The 18,643-nt window shown below is 35.7% G+C and overlaps 2 protein-coding genes across 6 annotated transcripts; one reads left to right on the top strand and one right to left on the bottom strand.

Moving 5' to 3' along the window:
- Positions 1–414: 414 nt before the first annotated feature.
- LOC105142578 (2-oxoglutarate (2OG) and Fe(II)-dependent oxygenase superfamily protein) lies at positions 415–2,733 on the bottom strand. Its single transcript, XM_011050310.1, has 2 exons — positions 1,871–2,733; positions 415–926 (listed from the first exon to the last, which is right to left on the bottom strand). The coding sequence occupies exons 1-2, from the start codon at positions 2,660–2,662 to the stop codon at positions 603–605; spliced, it is 1,116 nt and encodes a 371-aa protein (XP_011048612.1). The 5' UTR covers positions 2,663–2,733; the 3' UTR covers positions 415–602.
- Positions 2,734–6,229: 3,496 nt separating this feature from the next.
- On the top strand, positions 6,230–16,925 carry LOC105142284 (transducin family protein / WD-40 repeat family protein). 5 transcript variants are annotated; one of them, XM_011049958.1, is made up of 24 exons: positions 6,230–6,498; positions 6,688–6,818; positions 7,101–7,185; positions 7,441–7,494; positions 7,593–7,684; positions 7,798–7,901; positions 8,202–8,277; positions 8,771–9,230; positions 9,707–10,036; positions 10,284–10,487; positions 10,596–10,694; positions 10,867–10,939; positions 11,679–11,806; positions 11,908–12,196; positions 12,279–12,508; positions 12,584–12,708; positions 12,863–12,980; positions 14,740–14,795; positions 14,911–15,004; positions 15,083–15,272; positions 15,350–15,418; positions 15,492–15,592; positions 15,670–15,732; positions 16,553–16,925. In XM_011049958.1, exons 1-24 carry the CDS (start codon positions 6,403–6,405, stop codon positions 16,658–16,660), a joined length of 3,375 nt encoding a protein of 1,124 aa, XP_011048260.1. In that variant the 5' UTR covers positions 6,230–6,402; the 3' UTR covers positions 16,661–16,925. The 5 variants fall into 5 exon arrangements, with proteins under 5 accessions (XP_011048260.1, XP_011048186.1, XP_011048417.1 ...); XM_011049884.1 differs by having other exon boundaries at positions 8,196–8,277; XM_011050036.1 differs by lacking the exons at positions 6,230–6,498; positions 6,688–6,818; positions 7,593–7,684 and having other exon boundaries at positions 7,134–7,185; positions 8,196–8,277.
- Positions 16,926–18,643: the final 1,718 nt, after the last annotated feature.

Below are 18,643 nucleotides of genomic sequence, written 5' to 3'. Positions count from 1 at the left end.
ATAATTTGTCAGTCGAATTCTTTAATCAACACTAAAAGGAGTGAAGGCAAGAATATTTCAGTGTTAGGTTGAGTATAAAGAGGGCACTTGTCTATTATTGTCAGGGGTGGTAACAAAACAATTTACCAAACGAGAAGATTTACTCAAAACAATTTACCAAACGAGAAGTCGAACAGGATGCTTTTTAGTAAATTTCCACGTAACTTATCTCTAGAAAGTTCAACCACATGTTGAACTTGCAAAAAGCAGTATTTTACTGCTTTCTGATAATCAAGATCTTGCCGCATATGAATGGTGGGACCTGTATTTTTTTATTTTTTTTGACAATCTATAACCAAACGGTTATATCATTGCGTTTCTTGAAAACACAGTCACAAACACTGCCGCGTGCATGTTGATAGCGCCTCTACAATAAATGATGTTTAAAAAAAAAGAAGACGAATTCATAATGGTTGAGTATCTTGACACGTTTAACATAAAGCAAGGAATTAAAAAAAAAATCAATATGAAAAAACAACACACAGTATGGGAATACAAAACCATCAACGTAATTCTCTGAATAAAAATTAAGGAAGAAAAATGAGACCAAAAAAATTATGAATCTAGATGCGATATTTGTCAAGAGGGTCTTTGAAGAGGAGAGGTCCATGATATACTCTCCAAGCATAGCCATCGAAAGGAAACGAGCCAAATCTCCTTCCCGTCTTACATATACTGTGAATATTATCTTGTTCTTCATCTTCTCTGATTTCATCCTCGTTTGCGTTAATTCCATCAATAATCACTTTAGGAAGGAGGGGACAGACTGTACTCTCCGAGGGAAGAGTAACTAGTAATGACATCGATATGCATCTCGAGTTTTGACAATCTCCCAAGCATGCCATTGGTCTTCCTCTTACTTTCTTCAATTTGCCATTGCTCCACACCTACCGTTCGTTCATGCCAAATGGGAAAAAAAACATGTACACAACTCACTTCCTCAGATGGGCATAATGTGAGTCAACAAAAGATGATATTTTACTTGTAAATGTGTCAATTTATTAAGGTACACAACGCAAATGGACGAGATCATGAGACATGTTCGCTGCATAAAGCGTGAACTGGTATTTTATTCATTAAGATCAGAGTGCCCAAAATAGCATGCATCAATGGTAAACTCCTTAAGGTCATTAAAGGTCTAGCTTAGTTAAGCCCCCGGATAGGTTTAGTTATAGTTTTAAAAAATTAAATTTAAAAAATATATATATTTAATTAAAACTATTGTGAAATGATTTAAAAAAAAATAGAAGTTGCGAAAAAATCTGACATTCATTAAATAGTTCATATATTATAAAAATGAATTAAATAGATCACATTAAAAATTTAAATAAACATTTATATTTGCATTGAGCGGCCTCTGTGAGGAGCTCAAGCTGGTCCATTCCAACCCATCCCATGGGCCATGACATTTTGTTTTCTTGAGTCGTCGAAGCCTTTAGTAACGTGTTCTTGTCATAAACTCCTGCCCCACAAGCCAGTCAGCATGTAGGTGTAGCTCTGTGCTGCCTCCTAAAATTTATATTTTTCATGCATTAAAGTAGCTTGGAGTAATTGGTCCCAGTAACTCCATCATTGGCACAGAAATTCAAAATTACATGTTTAATGATGAAGGAGTTACCCAAAAGTTTGAGCCATCTGTTTGTTTTAACTTTGAGCTTGCTTTAACTTATAAAGTATGGAGCACTAGGACCATTTACTTGGGGCATCCTCAAAGATAACCCGACCCATAATTTGGACCTCAAAACAAATGTAACCAGTAACAAACCACCTAAAATTTCTGAACCACTGCTGCTAATCTAGAATGTATATAAGGAGGTTAATTAAAGCTCACCTGAGCAATGTCGCCGACCGTAACCATAATTGAGTCCACCTGTGGCAGCACAGTAACCCAACCCGAATCCGTCAGCAGGGAATACTTCTGGCACCGAATTTGATACTGCAACCCGACTATGTAAGGATAAGACCCACCCGACAGACCAGGTTTGTCATCATTCCTATCCAAACCACCATGTAAACATAACAATGAACAACTTCGGGCCGGATCCTCCTTTAGCGGATTCTCGAACCCCGCTCCATTTGAAAGCATTTGAATTACCTCTAACCCCACTTTCTCTAGAGCCCGAGTTAGCTCGCGCAGGGAAGCTAAAACCAGCTCAGTTGAAACAGTGGAACACTCAGCGTCCAACCAAAACGACTCGCCGTTTCCATCTTCATCGCCTTCGAAACCCAGAGGCCAGTTTTTAGGAAAGTACGATTCTTTTTTATCTTTAGGGAGATCAAAGAGAGAAACAGATTCCAACTCCGCTGAGGTAGCGAGTTGGGAAGGTATGTTGTGGTTTGTGAGTTGAAAGTAACCGCGTTGAGAGGATGCAGAGAATAGAAGGTCTTGAAGGTTCGGGTCAGAGAGAGAGATGAGAGGGAAAGGCGTGGCAGGAGTGGAACGGCGAGTGGGGAGGAAGAGAGTAGGGGGGAGGCGGTGGAGGAGACGGGAGAGAGTATCGGCAGATGCTGCTGAAGAGGCAAGTTGGCTGTTCGGCTGCGCTGATGGCGTTGGTGGCGGGGCTGCTGTCGTGCTGTCCATTTTTGACAGATGTTTTGTTTGCTCTTGAGCTGAGGAGGTCATGATATGGAGAACAGAAGATAAATATTCGAATGATGTCCAGATGTGTTGTTTGTTTATATATGGATGTTGGTTGCATGCCACGCCTGTGTGTCAAGGTTTTTTGTGGTCTTGCGTGTGTGGAACATAGAATGTTAATTAATTCGAGAAGCTGATGGTGATACAATGCAGGATCAATGACTCTTTAATATTTTTTAATGGCGTTTTGACTGTGTGCACGGGACATGGCTTGAAAAGAGAGCAGATCGATATTGACATAACATGTTGGATATGGGTCCTATTTATGTTTTTGGTCTGATTAATTAAACGGAGGCGTACATATTTGGATGTGCTGCGTTTAATTCGTGACATTGGCATATAATAACAACAACAATAATAATAATAAAGCTTATATAAACTTAGCTGCATGAAACTAGTCAAAAATTAGGTTCGATCTTGTGACATACTGCCTTAGCCAAATGTTTAATTTGCCCATCACATCCCATGTTTGAAAAATGAAACCCAATCACATTCAAGGGGGGTGCGAGATAAGTCTTCAATTGGATTTTCATTGAATCGTTTCAAAGAGAAAAAATGAAACCCAATCACGACTCATATCTCTCTCTACCCATCACTCCTCGTGAAATGGCTGACAGCCATCGTTTTATCACTCCAACAAACCCGTGATCTTTTTTTATAAGTGGTGGCAGGCTGTTGGCTTGTTGCGCGGAGAGCTGCGGGCCTCTGGTGGTAGCAGGTTCGGGTTACACGGGTACACTAAACTATTCTCTGCTGTTTGTTTATTGAAACGTACCATATGTGTGTCATAAATACCATAATATATAGTACTCGAGTGCCGACGACAAAGAGACATGCTAGTATGTAAAGTTTCATTATCAATAAATCAACTGTATAATATTTCCCACCGCATTTCCAGATGAATCGACTGCATTGATATTGCAGAAGAGACACCGAATCGTGGGCCGTGGCGTGGCCTTTTCTGATGTCTCGGCCACGCCCATTTTGACTGCACTATCATTAGTCTGCTTGCTACCGTCATGAGGAAAGAAATTCCCCTAAAACAATGGAAAAGACAGACCTCTCCCACGTGGAGGGTAAACATAGAACCGCCAAAGAAATTCAAAGCGCACGCGCCAAATAGAATGGTCCTTGCAAGGTCCTCGCCCAATCCAATATAGATAAATCACAGTAAAAATAAAAAATGGATTTTTTCTTGGAAGAGAGACTTGGACGTATCAGGAGCCGCCACCCTTTTGCGGAAGATTAATTAAATTAATGATGATTCCTGATTTGGCTCTCTACAAGCGCTTGTTATGCTTAATTTATAGTCAGTTTTTTTTTTTTTAATTCTTGCGGAGTGTTCCTCATCAAAATTAAAATGTATCAATAAATAAAGTACATATTCTTTGGTTTTGTTTTAATTTACACAAAGATATATTCTATAATTAGTATGCATGCTGCTACAACCTTATTTTAATATCAATTGCAAACTTGATACATGCTTACTGAAATAGTATATGTATATATATTTCGTTGTGATTATAAGTTACTATTTTCTACATGTTTATAGAACATTTTCCTCACCTGTATAATTATCATTTGCTGATTTCCCGACGACAGCAACTTATTGATGATCGGTTGACTTTATGATAACTGGGCATGCATATCAAAGGATCGAGAAGAACGTATTTGTCGTTTCTTCTCGTATGCACGTTATTAATTATATTTGATAATCAGATTATTGTTTTTGTGTTTTTTTTTTTGGGCTGAGGCAAGGAAAACGAAGGTGCATATGTAGAGATACTAGCGATCCCGCTAAAGCAGGCAGGGACAGGCGTTTCGAGAAGGAAGCTCGTACGAAATCTGAACGGAGAGTTCCTGAAAACTCTAATCTTGGTCTTGAAATTTTCACTATGGTTTTGTTCGCGGAGAGGGTGCTCGGAAGAACATTGCCAACGTATCTGGCGGAGCATTGGTGGGCTAACGAGGATGGAAGGCACAGCTGTCCTTCATGAATAACTCGTCCAGCAACCACGACAAATATCATCGTCATCACATCAACATCCAAAGCGAAGTCCGACAGCGTCGTCTACGAAATTAGTCCCGAATTGGAATATTTTGAAGCTGATTATTACCTCCAAAAAATTTGTTACTTTAATTGATGATTTAGAATAATATTGGAATACGGTAGGATTATTTTTTAAAATATTTTTTATTTATAAATATATTAAAATAATATTTTTTTAAAATTATTTTTAATATTAATATATCAAAATGATCTAAAAATGTATAAAAAATAAAATATAAAATCAAATATGAAATTAATATCACAAGATCATTAACATCCCTTCTTTTTTTTCTTCTTCATTTCAGAAAGCTTGTTACGTTTCTTGAAACATGCAAGGTGATGGTATTTTAAATCAATAGATATTTTGTTTCTCGATAGTTTTTTAAATATTAGCATTAGCCTCGAGTTCAACAATTTATATAATGCTGGAGAGAGAAAAATAATAGATAATTTTTTTAATGTATATTAAAATTATATCCATTCATTTTAAAATACTTTATCGTTCTTCTTTATCACTCTTGTCCTTGTTTGGAAAACAATTTACACATAAATCAAGAGGTCGAGGATAGAAAGAGAAAAGGTATTTTGAAATAGTTTCTTTTTAACAAATTAACACTATGAATTATGAAACATGATGAAAATAAATATGTGATAACCTCAAGCCAAATAAAAGATATAATTTTATTTTTTATTTTAAAAGGTATAATTTAATTAATAAAGTTTTAAGTTTGCTTTTTCTATATATTAAAGTTTTATAAATTTTAAAATTTATAAAATTGGTTTGGATAAATACTTTAATATAAAAAAAAAAACAAAATTTTCAAACATCCATGTGGAATCTCGATGTTCAATGTTTGTGACTGTCTCCCTCCACCCTTGCCCTTTATTTCACATGTTTCTAGGAGAATTGAATAGATTGGCTGGATTGATCAATGTTGGAGACAGCTGGGATCGGGGCACCCAGACTCAAGAAAACATTTTTTTTATTCTTTAAGCAGCCATTCGCCAATATGCTATCAGCTGAACTGTGCTTCAGCTTCTAGCACCCAAGGTGGCAATTAAAAAAAAAGAAGAAAGAAGCCAATCCTAAAACAGAACAGAGTCGAGTCTAGCAATTTCAACTCCACAATCTAGATCCATCGTCGAAGAGTAATTCCACTCCACAATTCGTCTTCATTTAACTACTTCCATTCAATTTTATGATTAATTGGTGATGAAAAAAATAATGATTAATTAGTAAGATTATCCATTGACATTGAATTTTGCTTTTAAAAAATCAGAACATTTTATATAATTTTTTTCCCGCATAATGTAGCTTAGAAAGTTCATCATTAAGGTAATATTTAAGATTGTAAATACAATTGTTTTTAAATATTTTTTATTTTAAAATATACTAAAATAATATATTTTTTTAAAATTTATTTTTAATATTAAAATTTATAATAATGTAAAACTATATTTTCAACACAAGAAAAAGCACCGTGCAGTTTACGACGTGGCAAAACCTCGCTTAACAAACAAGCAAACAAACCAACCCGTCATCAGCTCTGCATGACCGTTCATCTTAAAAAAAAAAAATTCCGATGAAAACCCCCTGATCGTCTCCGTCTTATCCGTTGGTGCTTGACAATTTGAATTCGAAACGAAGAAAGAACAGCCCCCTCGTCGATCTACCATGTTTTCCAAACTCTTTCAAAAAAACACCGCACGACAACAGCCACCTTCACCACAGCAACAACCACCACCGCAACCGCAACCACCACCTGCGAAGGTAATGATTTCTTTTATTACTTTTTCAATAGATTCGGTTTCTAAACAACATTCTGTCTGATTTATCAAATCAATCCTTCGATTCATATATTAATCTCGTCAATCAAAGGAATGCTCACAAATTCAATTTTGAGCTATTCAGGTTAATGGAACTGATGATTCATTTTTATGCTAATTTAATGAACTTCAGGATAATGTGTCAAAGGGAGGGTTGACACTGAAAGATATAAATCCACGGATTGCTCTACACTATGGAATCCCTTCCACTGCGTCTGTTTTAGCTTTTGATCACATTCAAAGCCTTTTAGCAATTGGAACACTGTGAGTCTACATTTTCTTTTTCTAATTCCTAACAAGTTTTGGACTATTGATCAGTTATTGCGCGACTGCCTTGCTTGATTGATTTTCTATTAAATAAGTATGTTTATTGCTGTTTTATGAACTGGGAGTTTTGATTTATTGAATGGAATCGCTCGCATTTTCCGTATTTTTGATATCCAGTGATCGGCTGAGAAGCTGTAAAAGTTGAAGTGCAGGCATTAGAAAACATCAATACGAGGTTTCTTGATGATTTTTGTTTTTTTGGTTCTTTAATTGGTGCAGGGATGGAAGAATAAAAGTGATCGGTGGTGATAACATCGAAGGACTTCTTGTTTCTCCGAAGACATTACCATTCAAATACTTAGAGGTTTGTAATTTCAGATCTGGAGATGAGTTCGCATATTTCTGTCCCTTTTCTCTCCTTGTCGTTTCATTTTGTTTGATGTGTTCGTAATTCTTCTTCTTCTTCTTTTTTTGGGGGGGTGGGGGGGGTTGCATTTGCTTACTTGATTATTTAAAGCTCAAAGCGAATTCCACATTCTATTTGGCATCCTTTTTTTATTTTATTTATCAAATATCAGAACATGTGTGGATTCACTTCTTTTTTTTAATCTTTTGATAGTTTCTACAAAATCAAGGTATCCTAGTCAGCGTGTCAAGTGACAATGAGATTCAGGTATGGCTCCTGTAGCTATGCAAGATCTTCTTGTTAAAATCTTCTCCAGTACCAGGAATTATATAGCTTGTGTATTGAAAGGTTATCAATATTGGCAGGTTTGGGATTTAGAGCAAAGACAAATTGCTTCCACTTTACAATGGGACTCCAATATAACTGCATTCTCTGTTATTTTTGCCTCAAGTTACATGTATGAAATAGGGATACTATACTGCATTTCCATTTGGAATTTATTTATTTCCATCAAAGGCGTGTGAAATATTGTGCACTTCATTTAATTGTTGCTACCCATTAACACCGCAGGTATATTGGAGATGAGTATGGGATGGTTTATGTATTAAAGTATGATGTCGAAGAAGTTAAACTTGTACCGATGCCATACCATGTTCCTGCGGATGTAGCAGAGGGTAATGATCTTATTCTGTATTGAGTTTGATAAGGTTTAGGCGAATAAATTCTTTTCAAACCTTTTTTGCATTAATTTTTAATTTACAGCTACTCTTATCTTTTTTGAAGGATCACTCTTTGATTATTTTATTTTTGGATAGATGATTATGTTTGAGCACAGCTACAAAGTGACTGGTGTTTAGTTAATTTTTGCCTGATTTTGTTGGTGTGACCTCCCTTCTTTATATCTCCATCTCTCTATACTTTGTGTGCTTTTACCTATTTATTTCTATGCTAACATGTATGCCAATTAGTGCCAGATGCATCTGGTATGTCATCACCTAAGAATCACTCTGTTGTAGGAGTTCTGCCCCAACCTTCTTCTCAAGGAAACAAGTAAGACAAGATTTGCTAGAAGTTCCCTCCCTCTTGTGTTTTTTTTCCTTTCCTTTCTTTAAAAAATATAGGTTTTCTTCTCTTGAATAGCAATATGTTGAGATGGTCTTATTATTTATCTACCATGCACCAGCAGTTCACTATTTTCTCATCATAAATGATAATTATTTGCTTCTAAAGGCATGTGGACTGGACACTAGCCTCTGGACCATCTGTAACGTTTGTTGACTTGGTAATTATACTTGTGCTTTTATCAGCATATATGATGGAACATGTTTCTATAAATGTAGAATCAGACACTTGCACCATATGTCATGGAGATGGGTATGCTTTATTAAGATTAAATTACTCTCCCTCTCTCCTGAGGTTCTGTGCATGTGTCTAATCACACGAGTTTTAGATCTGTATAAAATAATGGCGTAGCTGTATTATAATGCACATCTTATTCTTTTATGTTGTTCTCATGCATTTCAAATAATTTGTTTTGTTCCAGAGTGTTGATTGCATATGAGGATGGGTTGATGATTCTTTGGGATGTCTCTGAAGATAAAGTTGTTCTAGTTAAAGGGAACAAAGATATTGAATTTAAATGTGAAATAACAGCTGATTCTCACAAAGAAATAGGACACAAGCTTTCTGATGGTAGATCAGACTATGAGCCATTGGAGAAAGAGATAGCCGCCCTCTGTTGGGCATCTACTGATGGGTCAGTTCTTGCTGTTGGTTATGTTGATGGCGATATATTGTTGTGGAACCTATCAAGTACTGCTTCTGCTACAGATAAGCATGCTGCAAAATCATCAAATGATGTTGTTAAGCTACAGTTATCCACAGGTGACAGAAGACTCCCTGTCATTGTTTTGCATTGGTCTTCACACAGACCGCATAATGAGTGTTGTGGCCAGCTCTTTATCTATGGTGGTGATGCAATTGGGTCTGAAGAAGTTCTAACGGTTTGATTTCTAAATTAAGATTAATTTTTTACAATTTTTTTTTTGTTCGTATATATATTTCTCACACTAATAGATGAAAAACTATCAAGGTGTCCTGTCTCGCCCAACAGGGGATTTAAGAAACATTTCATGAATAATCTGAGATAGGAGCAATTTATTTTATCCACAGAAGGAGAAAAAAATAGTTACTTATTATATCATCAATACCCGAAGGCATATCTGAGATGAGGAATGCTATTTTTTGAATGAAAGTTAACTCATTGAATCACAAGCTGAAAGTGGCTTAGCACTTGATACATCCTTTTTCACGAGTATGTTAGATTTTTGTCCAGTCATTATGGCATATCAGAGTTCACAAGAATTTTAGTGACTAAAAATCCAATAATCAGATCAACAATAGATCTGTCAGTCTTTCTTTTCAATGTTTAAGTCTAGATGGTGCACACTTTATATTAACACATCTCTGTGTTCTACAGATTTTGAGCCTTGATTGGTCTTCTGGAATAGAAAGTCTAAAATGCATTGGGCGTGTTGATCTTACTCTTGATGGTTCATTTGCTGATATGGTTGTTTTACCTAGTGGTGGCTTGATTGGAACTTCAGGCACTTTGGTATTAACTAATCCAGGACAGCTGCACTTTTATAATGACGCTGGCTTGTCTTCCTCAACGTCCCTACAAGAGACAAGGAATTATGTTTCTTCAATGCAGTATCCCATGGTTGTACCTACTGTCGAACCACAATTGACTGCAGCAAAATTTGGTCTGGTCTTTATAGATGGCAAGTTCTCACAGGCTCTCTCTGAGGTATTTTTTTTTTTAATCACAGTCCAGCGGCTATAAAGTAGATTTCATTTGCTTGACAGGAAAAGGAAATGCAAAAACGAATTTAAAATCTTCTACCATTTTCCTTCACTTTTTGGTGCGCAGCTGTTGAGAGTATAAATGGTTCCAACCAAAAAATAACTTTTCCACAAGAAATGTCTGATTGGAATCCTTGTGCCTTGGGTAAACTAATTTTTCTTTCTCAATTTTTTTTTTCTTTTTTTATTAGGCAATTTCTGCTAGAAAACCTCAAGCAACACATTCTTCTGGAAATACAAATTGCCCTTTGACTGGTGGAGTTCCCAGCCAACTTCATGATGCTGAAAAATATCAGGTCGAGAGATTATATATAGCTGGCTACCAAGATGGAACTGTAAGAATATGGGATGCCACCTATCCAACATTTGCACTCATTTATGTTTTAGGACCGGAGGTTATTACTTTCACAATTTTGTGAGTTTCATTTTCAAATTCCATTGACATGCATCCCTTATTGAATTGAAATTGATAGTCAAGGACCCCAAATTTGTGTGATGCACAGGTCAAAGGTATCAATGTTGCTAATGTTAATGCATCAGTATCTGCTTTGGATTTTTGCTCCTCTACCTTATGTTTAGCTATTGGCAATGAGTCTGGTACGGTAAGAGTTGAATTTTTGTCAGTGATTCATTTATGACTACTGAAATCTAATGCTTTGGTATTTCTATTTCTCTTGGTGGGTGATGGTAAGAGTTGAATTTTTGTCAGTGATTCATTTGTGACTACTGAAATTTAATGCTTTGGTAATTCTATTTCTCTTGGAGAGCGTGTAGGTTCGTCTATATAGGCTTGTATGTAGTGCTGATGAGATGAGTTTGAAGTTTGTGACTGAAACTGAAAAAGAAGGTATCATCCTATATATACTTTTTATCTTCATCTTTCTCTATTTTATTTATTTATTTATAAATTTGGTTTAAAAAATTTCAGAAAGGTCTAAGATGTATGGGTTTTAGAAATTGGTTGAGGTTCTACTAATATTTAGATCATTATAGAGAAGCTAGTTTAGACTCTAGATGGTTCTAAAAAGTTTGACCAAATGCTAAAACTTGTAGTTTGACCTGTAAGTCTGGGATTTCCATTCTGAAATAAGCTTTTCACAGTGAAAGCAAGTGTTATTTCCCTGATAGTTGGAAGATAGACTTATTCTTCTTGCTCACTATTCTAAATGTTCATCTGCACTGTCAGCACAGCTTGGTTGATTAGAAGTTGATCCACCCCTGCTACATATTTCTATTTTAAGTTCACTTTTCTTCTTTGAAGAATTCATGGATAATTGTAGGGTTTTTTCCCTGAAGATTGAAACAGAGAATTTTATTTTATAAAGATTCCATTTTACTGACGAGTAACTGGTCTTACAACAAAATTGCACTATGCAGCTAATCCTCATAGAGAAAGATGGCTTGGTTTGAGTTTTTCATTCTCTTTTTATCAGATGCTGGTTTCAGTTTGAATGGATAGTCTAACGAGTAAAAGTGATTATTATTTTACTAATACTGGAGAAAATGGACAGCATCTTTGTTTTTGCAATGATTGAAGTTCCTTTTTTTTTTTCAGTCTTTAGTTTAACATATTAGTATCTGTGCAGTCTACACTCTGGACCAAGAGGATGGACCTCAATGTACAGCTGTATTTTCTTACCTAAGTTCTCCTATATATGCATTGCAATTTGCAAATTCTGGAACCAGACTTGCTGTGGGATTTCATTGTGCCCGGGTGGGAATCATTTGCTTAGTCTTTTCCCTCTTTGTTAATTGAAATGCCAAATTATCAACCTAATTAGTTTTGAGAGTTGATTTCTCAATTGGATGTTTCAGGTAGCAATGCTTGACACTACTACATCATCTGTTTTATTTCTCACAGACAGTCTATCTGGTTCCAGTTTGCCTGTCAAGTCTCTGGCTGTGTTTTCAAATTGTATTGACTTAATAAATAATTCAGAAGACACTGGATCCACAATTGTGGAAGATCATGTAAGTTTGAAAGTGTTTGCTATGACCAAAGATGCCTGTATTGTTGTCATGGATGGAAACAATGGTCGTATTCTCTGCTCCCAATCAATAAAATCTGCAACGGAACTTATGTCACCTTCAATATATATTATAGGCAAGTATTTTTTTCAACTGGGCAGAGAATAGTGTTTTTTGCTTCCAACAAATCGAATGAATTTCTGATTTTTTCTAAGCAGAGGGTGGCAGCTACATCTCTGAAATGTGTAGTGGAAAACATTTATCTGTTTCATCTCAGAAAAGCGACACTAAAAGTGAATCTGCCCCGGCTGCTTCTTGCAGTGAAAGTTCTCCACTTAAAGTTGACCACGAGACCTCTGCTAAAGCAGCCCACTTTAAGCAGAGAGAAGAAAATTTTCTTCTTTTGTTTTGTTGTGAGGATGCATTGCATTTGCATTCTTTGAATGAGGTGCCCTTTCCTGTAAGTCTTTGGTTTCACCATCCGTACCTCCACTTTCCATTTAGTAAAGCCCTCTTATTCTAGGTGGACAGTGATCCTATTCGAAAGGTAAATCTCATAAAACCATGCTGTTGGAGTACACCATTCAAGAAGGACGATAAAGAGCATGGGATCATTTTACTCTATCAGACCGGAGAGATTGAAATTAGGTAAAGCACTCATTGTACTTCTCTTTTTTAATTGATGTTGCAAATTTTCATTTGCTTTTTAAGTTTTCTATAACTCTTATTTAGTGGAAATTGATCATCTGATGAATCTTAGTAAATCTTTCATGTAGAAGCTAATTAATTTTATGTTAGACAGATCTTTGCCAGATCTTGAAGTGGTTGTAGAAAGCTCTTTAATGTCAATCCTAAGGTGGAACTTCAAGACTAATATGGAGAAGACAATATGTCCATCTGAAAATGCTGAGATTATTCTGGTTAGATTTTTTATTGCACTTTTTATTCAGACGAAGAAAATATTTTCATTGTGTTATATTACCAGCAAAAATTCCTGATTTATGAACCTTTGAATCACATAGTTTTTTCTTTTGCCATCTTCTGCAAATTTGAAGAATGAAACTCTCACGATTCACTGAGTCATAATTCAAATGTTATCTTTCATAAATCACCAATGGCAAAAATACCTATCAATATATATTCCTATTAATTTAACTTGGAAGTATGTTGGGAAAAAGACGACTCCAAGAAAAAAAAAAGAAAAAAATTCAAGGAGGAGGTGTGATGTAGAATCAGTATGTTAAATGTTACAAAAATTTTACTTATGATTAAAGCAAAATTTTAATGCAATTTTGTAGCTTTTTTATTCTTGTCAAAAAGATATTTCTAACCAAATATATCTAGGACTTTTATTTGAGTAAAAAGTAAAAAAATAACCTAAATTCATTTGCAAAAGTTATATGCCAAAAGGAACCTTAGATTTGGTAGATCTGCTAGTGAAAGTTTGTTGACCACTTGCATGAAAGATGCTGATATGATGCACCCTTGCCTATCTGATACATTCTGCAGGAATGAATTGCAAAGTATTCTCTTCTTCTACGTCCTTTTACTTTGTCAGAGGAGGCATCATGTTATGAACAATTGGTCTAGAGTGAGAGATATATACCTAATGTTGGCAGCATGGACTCCATGGAAACTATAACTATGAGATAATCCCCTGGAAAATTAAGTTTAAAATGCAAAATATTCTTCTCTATAGAAGAATCTTAGGTGCTTTGAAATGAGATGTGTATGGTTTAAGTTAACTGAGATAGATCTTGGAATGACTGGTGAAAGGTGCAGCAACCACATTAATGGGCAGGGAAGACAAGTTTAGAAGTAGGTATGGTATGGTTTTAATAATTAGCCGAGGACATATTTCATTTTTTGGTTATTTTAATATCTTGGCCATGAATAGGTCTTCACCAAACTGGAACATGATTGTGCGTTTCATGCTGGCCCAAGAAGAGTTGAGTGACACTTGAGATGAAGCAGAGTATTTCTTTTTAAATGGAATATCATAACCCCTAGAAATTACAGATTCTTCCAGCCTATAATAAAGACAGAATTGACCACAATTCTTTCATTTCATCTCAATATTTTCATCTCCTACCATTCAAGATTTCCTTCTTGAAGCCTTGTCTTTATATTGGCAATGAGCAATGCTTATTAGTGTATGGACTGGGAGATGAAGTTCGAATTAAGTCAATGGAGATAGTTGAGATTGATCAGACTGTTGCTGATGTGGTTAAGGAGGAAGGAAACATAGGCTTGAATGATTTAGTGACAAACATTCAAACTGATTGGAGCAGCTCCTGATAACTTAGATGATGGAAACAAAAAAAAAAACATTCAAACTAATATACTGCAGGTCCATTTCATGTTTTCAGATTTTGGGGCATTATTTGAAACTTGTTTGTTGTTTTTGTTTATTGATCCTATATGACTTGCATCTGGTCTTTACTTTTGACTACTTTGCCATGATTATTGTACTGTTATAAATTCACCTATTTAGAACTTTTTAATGATGTAAGCTTAGTGATTCAAAATAAAATTTAGTTCACTTTGTGTTAGATGTCGATATTTTGTGCCCTGCCAATCTCTTTTCAGCTTCTATCATAGTTTTGGCATTTTATATCTAACTTGGATTGGTGGTTTTCTTCTTCTTCTTCTTCTTCTTCTTCTTCTTTTGTTTTATAGGTGAATGGATGTGAATTTGCTGTTATATCGTTTTTGGCCTCTGAAAACCACTTCAGGTCTCTCTCTCTTTTCCACACCCTTATATGTGGATGTGTTATTTCTGTTTACCTATGACCTGGAACCTTGATTGAAAAGATAGTTTACAATTTTACAAAAATCTGGCAATTTTAGGATTCCAGAGTCATTGCCTTGCCTTCATGATAAACTACTTACAGCTGCTGCTGATGCCACAATCAGTTTATCTCCCAATCAGAAGATAAAACAGGTTGGAGTTATGTTTCAGACTTTGTGTGTTTTTCCCCAAAAAAACTTGGCATGATGCTAATAACTTTTGTGGCTGCAGGGTGCTTCCTCTGGTATTTTAGGTGGTTTGATTAAGGGTTTCCCAGGGAGCAAGGCAGAGCACGATGTAGATCTTCTTGAAGTTTGTAAGAATGATTTCGCTGATTTAGAGAGCATATTTTCCAGCCCTTCTTTCTTAAAGCCTTCTATCGACCATGCGGATGACCAAAAAGTTGTGGAGCTTAGCATAGGTTTTGTATCCCCTTGCTCTAAGAATCTCTATTTCCTTGCCTGGTCTTTTTCCTGACTCTGCTTCTGTTTGGTGCAGATGACATTGATATTGACGAACCTCTATTTGTCTCACCTTCATCTGAAATGAAGAAGAATGATACTAAAGGCATACCCCGAATCTTCTTAAACTTTGGCAGATTTGCTAATTCATGCTAACCATTCTTCTTTTTGCTCTGCAGATAAGGGAACAGAAAGGGAAAGATTATTTGAAGGTGCAAGTACTGATTCACAGCCAAAGCTCAGAACAGCCGATGAAATTAAGGCTAAATATAGGAAGGGGGTAATTCAACATGAAAGGTTAAAATGCTGATGTCCTGTGGATTATCTACTTTTTGACATGGTAGTTTATGTTTGCAGGATGCCTCTGCTGCAGCTGCACATGCAAAGGACAAGCTCATACAACGCCAGGAAAAACTTGAGGTAGTAATAGAACTAGTTTTGGTTCCCTTTTATGTGAACTCATTGGATGAATCTCCTGGAAGAAGTTTTTGTTGCCTTTAAGGCTCAATATTTTGAAACTATGCCCTCGTTATAAGGTTGCAATCTCGACAGCAATTCATTATATACCAAACTCAGATTAACAACTGGGGACCCCTTGACCTGACAACTTGGGGCCCCCTTTAAGAACTATCCATGAATTGTTATGGCCCCCGTTGCACCTAAACTAATAAAACGATACCTGTAATACAGTTGATTAGTGCTACCCTTTTTGATAACCATCTGGTAGTGGCTGCAATCTTAACCTTACTAAATGGTATCTCCTATTCGAACTAAATTCTTGGAAACTTCATACATCGAGGTCAGCATTTATTTATTTTTTAGTAGTCTCTCATTGAATGTTAAGACAGTTGTTATTAAATTGATTTTAGGTAAGATAATGGATTTAAATGCATGCCTTTCTTTTCTTTTTTCCTAACTAATTATGCGACTGTGAGGATTTGGTATTACAGGTAAAATTTCTGGTTAAATTACTTTGTTCTGGGGATATTTAGTTTTAATTTCAAAGTTTAATCTATTGCTTTGACGGCATTTAAAGAATTACATCAGGAATAGCACAACAAGACAATTAGAAACATGCAGTTATGAACTTGCGGATTTTGTAGCTTAAGGAGGCCTATTAAATCAAACCACATATTGATCGACTCTCTTCAAATTGTAAAAATACACGCTGGAGAAATTCTTGTATTGATTAGCTTTGGCCTAACTTTTCTTTTCTCCTCGTTTATATTATTCACAACAGAGGCTCAGTGAGCGTACAGCGGAGCTGCAAAGTGGGGCCGAAAACTTTGCATCAATGGCAAATGAGCTTGCCAAGCAAATGGAGAAACGCAAATGGTGGAACATATGATGGTGGCTTCCCCGAAAGCGCATCGTTGACCGTGCATATCCTGAACCAACTATTAACGTTTTCGAATGGCACCATCAGTACCAGGTTTCTTCTTTGCATATTTTGATGATTGATTCTTTAATCGTTTAGATGTCCTCCATTCGTGTATATTATGAGTAGTCAAAGCAACTCGTTTATATATTTTGTTTTTTTTCTTTTCACACCGTATGTTCTTGTCATCGGCTGGAATGAGCAAGTTGATGACGAAGTATTATTATATCAATAACCCTACTCTTGACATTTTAACACGGTTAAAGTCTGCGCCGCGCCTCTTCGACCATTAGGGATCCACGTTTCCGTATTAAAAGAATAAATAATAAAGTTGGGAACGTTTTGTTCCATCGGAGTTCCCATATTATATTTGATTAATTACTCGAGTGGTTTTTGGTGCTCGTTGGGACCCCTTGCCTGTTGCCAAAATGGGATCCTGGGGGCAAACTCATGAGCGGGAAAGGAATGGTAAATTATTTTTGTAGGGTGGTCTGAACCCGTTTAATATCATATTTTACCCTTTAAATTATTGAGGTTGTGGTAAAATAAAGTTTTCACTGTTAAGTATCCTAAAACAACAAATTAGAAAAATTAGAAAGAGACGAAAGAAATATATTGCTTCATAGTTTGACGTCTGGTTTTAATAGTAATTTGGTCGCGGGTTTCAACTTGCTTGATAAATAGTAGTTTTGAGGATATAACAGATCAAATTGTTAATCTATGCCTTATTTTGTCACAATCCCAATAATTTAGGGGTAAAAGATGTCATTAAACCTTTATTAAAATGAGTCCAAAATTCCAAATCTGGAGTCTTTCAATTTGGTAATAAAAGAACACTTGTACATTAGTGTCTCATACATTTAGTAGGATATTAGTTGTCGGCCCCGCGTCTTCATGCAGACAGTGTAAACATGGGCGTTATTGGGTTTGCGTATCTAATTTGTTTATATATAAACCTGTTTTGGTTAAAATAGAAAGGATATTATTATATAGGATTTTAATTATATATAGTCGTTTTTAGAACCAGCAATTATGATGGAAAAAATCATGGTGCAGGAGCATCCGGTGATATCAAGAAGATAAAATCTATCACCCATTAAAAATTATAAAGATATCTCCAACACGAATTTTGTTTTTTAATTATATTTATTTCTAGCCACTCGACGAGTTTCATTTATACAACAACGCCAATAGTTCCAAACTTTGAGTTGCTTGAAAAAATAACAATCTTCTCTTTTCTTCTATCGGCCTTCCCTACCTAAGGCATGTGCAGCATCAAAAGTTTGCTTGACCCAACTGGTCGGAGAAGCAAGAACAAACTGAAAGTGTAATGAAGACACACATATTATTAGCAAACTCTTCATAATCGAACAGTGGCCTGCGGGTTCTTTCCCTAGACGGGCCAGAGAAAAGCCATGGCGTGAAGTATATGACAGAACGAAACACGGAAAGGACTTCATTAACGTTGGAAAGCTACTGAAAATGAGAATAGATGAGTTGACTCGTAAGATGACGACCTTGACACAACTAGCCATGTATTATCAACCTTCAAGATTTGACCACGTCAGTCTGGCTTCTCCTTTCACGCTAGTGATGTTCCACTCTCCACGGGAAGAAAAGAAAACCACACGGTGGGTCAATATCACACACCACTACACATTTCCCAAGTACCCAATTAGAGGCAGCTGAGGTAATAGGATATCTCGATTCAAATCTTGCGGGGATGATTCGGAATTCGAAGATGGGGAGGAATGTGTTCGTCGTATAGTCCAAAATCTATTAAGGAAAAAAAAAAAAAAAACTAAAACCTAACTAGAACGTGCGGTGATTTCTGTTCATATATTATATATTTTTTATGATTTCAATATATTTATATAAAAAATTATTTTAATATATTTTTAATAAACAATATTTTACACTTCATCTATAGTCCGTATAAAAAGATATTTAAAA

The sequence above is a fragment of the Populus euphratica genome, unplaced genomic scaffold (assembly GCF_000495115.2).
Source record: "Populus euphratica unplaced genomic scaffold, PopEup_1.0 scaffold1.1, whole genome shotgun sequence".
In the NCBI taxonomy this organism is placed as follows: domain Eukaryota; kingdom Viridiplantae; phylum Streptophyta; class Magnoliopsida; order Malpighiales; family Salicaceae; genus Populus; species Populus euphratica.
The sequence above is the reverse complement of the archived record's forward strand: the minus strand, read 5'-3'. Positions and strand labels throughout refer to the sequence as shown.

What these genes read in the sequence shown, in the direction of transcription:
- LOC105142578 (XM_011050310.1), bottom strand. Translation starts at nt 2,662, where the DNA reads ATGACCTCCTCAGCTCAAGAGCAAACAAAACATCTGTCAAAAATGGAC. An exon ending in CGGTCGGCGACATTGCTCAG is followed by an intron (nt 927 to 1,870) that starts GTGAGCTTTAAT and finishes AACGAACGGTAG; the next exon opens with GTGTGGAGCAATGGCAAATT.
- LOC105142284 (XM_011049884.1), top strand. Translation starts at nt 6,403, where the DNA reads ATGTTTTCCAAACTCTTTCAAAAAAACACCGCACGACAACAGCCACCT. An exon ending in CCTTCTTCTCAAGGAAACAA is followed by an intron (nt 8,278 to 8,770) that starts GTAAGACAAGAT and finishes GTTTTGTTCCAG; the next exon opens with AGTGTTGATTGCATATGAGG. An exon ending in ACCTTCAATATATATTATAG is followed by an intron (nt 12,197 to 12,278) that starts GCAAGTATTTTT and finishes TTTTCTAAGCAG; the next exon opens with AGGGTGGCAGCTACATCTCT.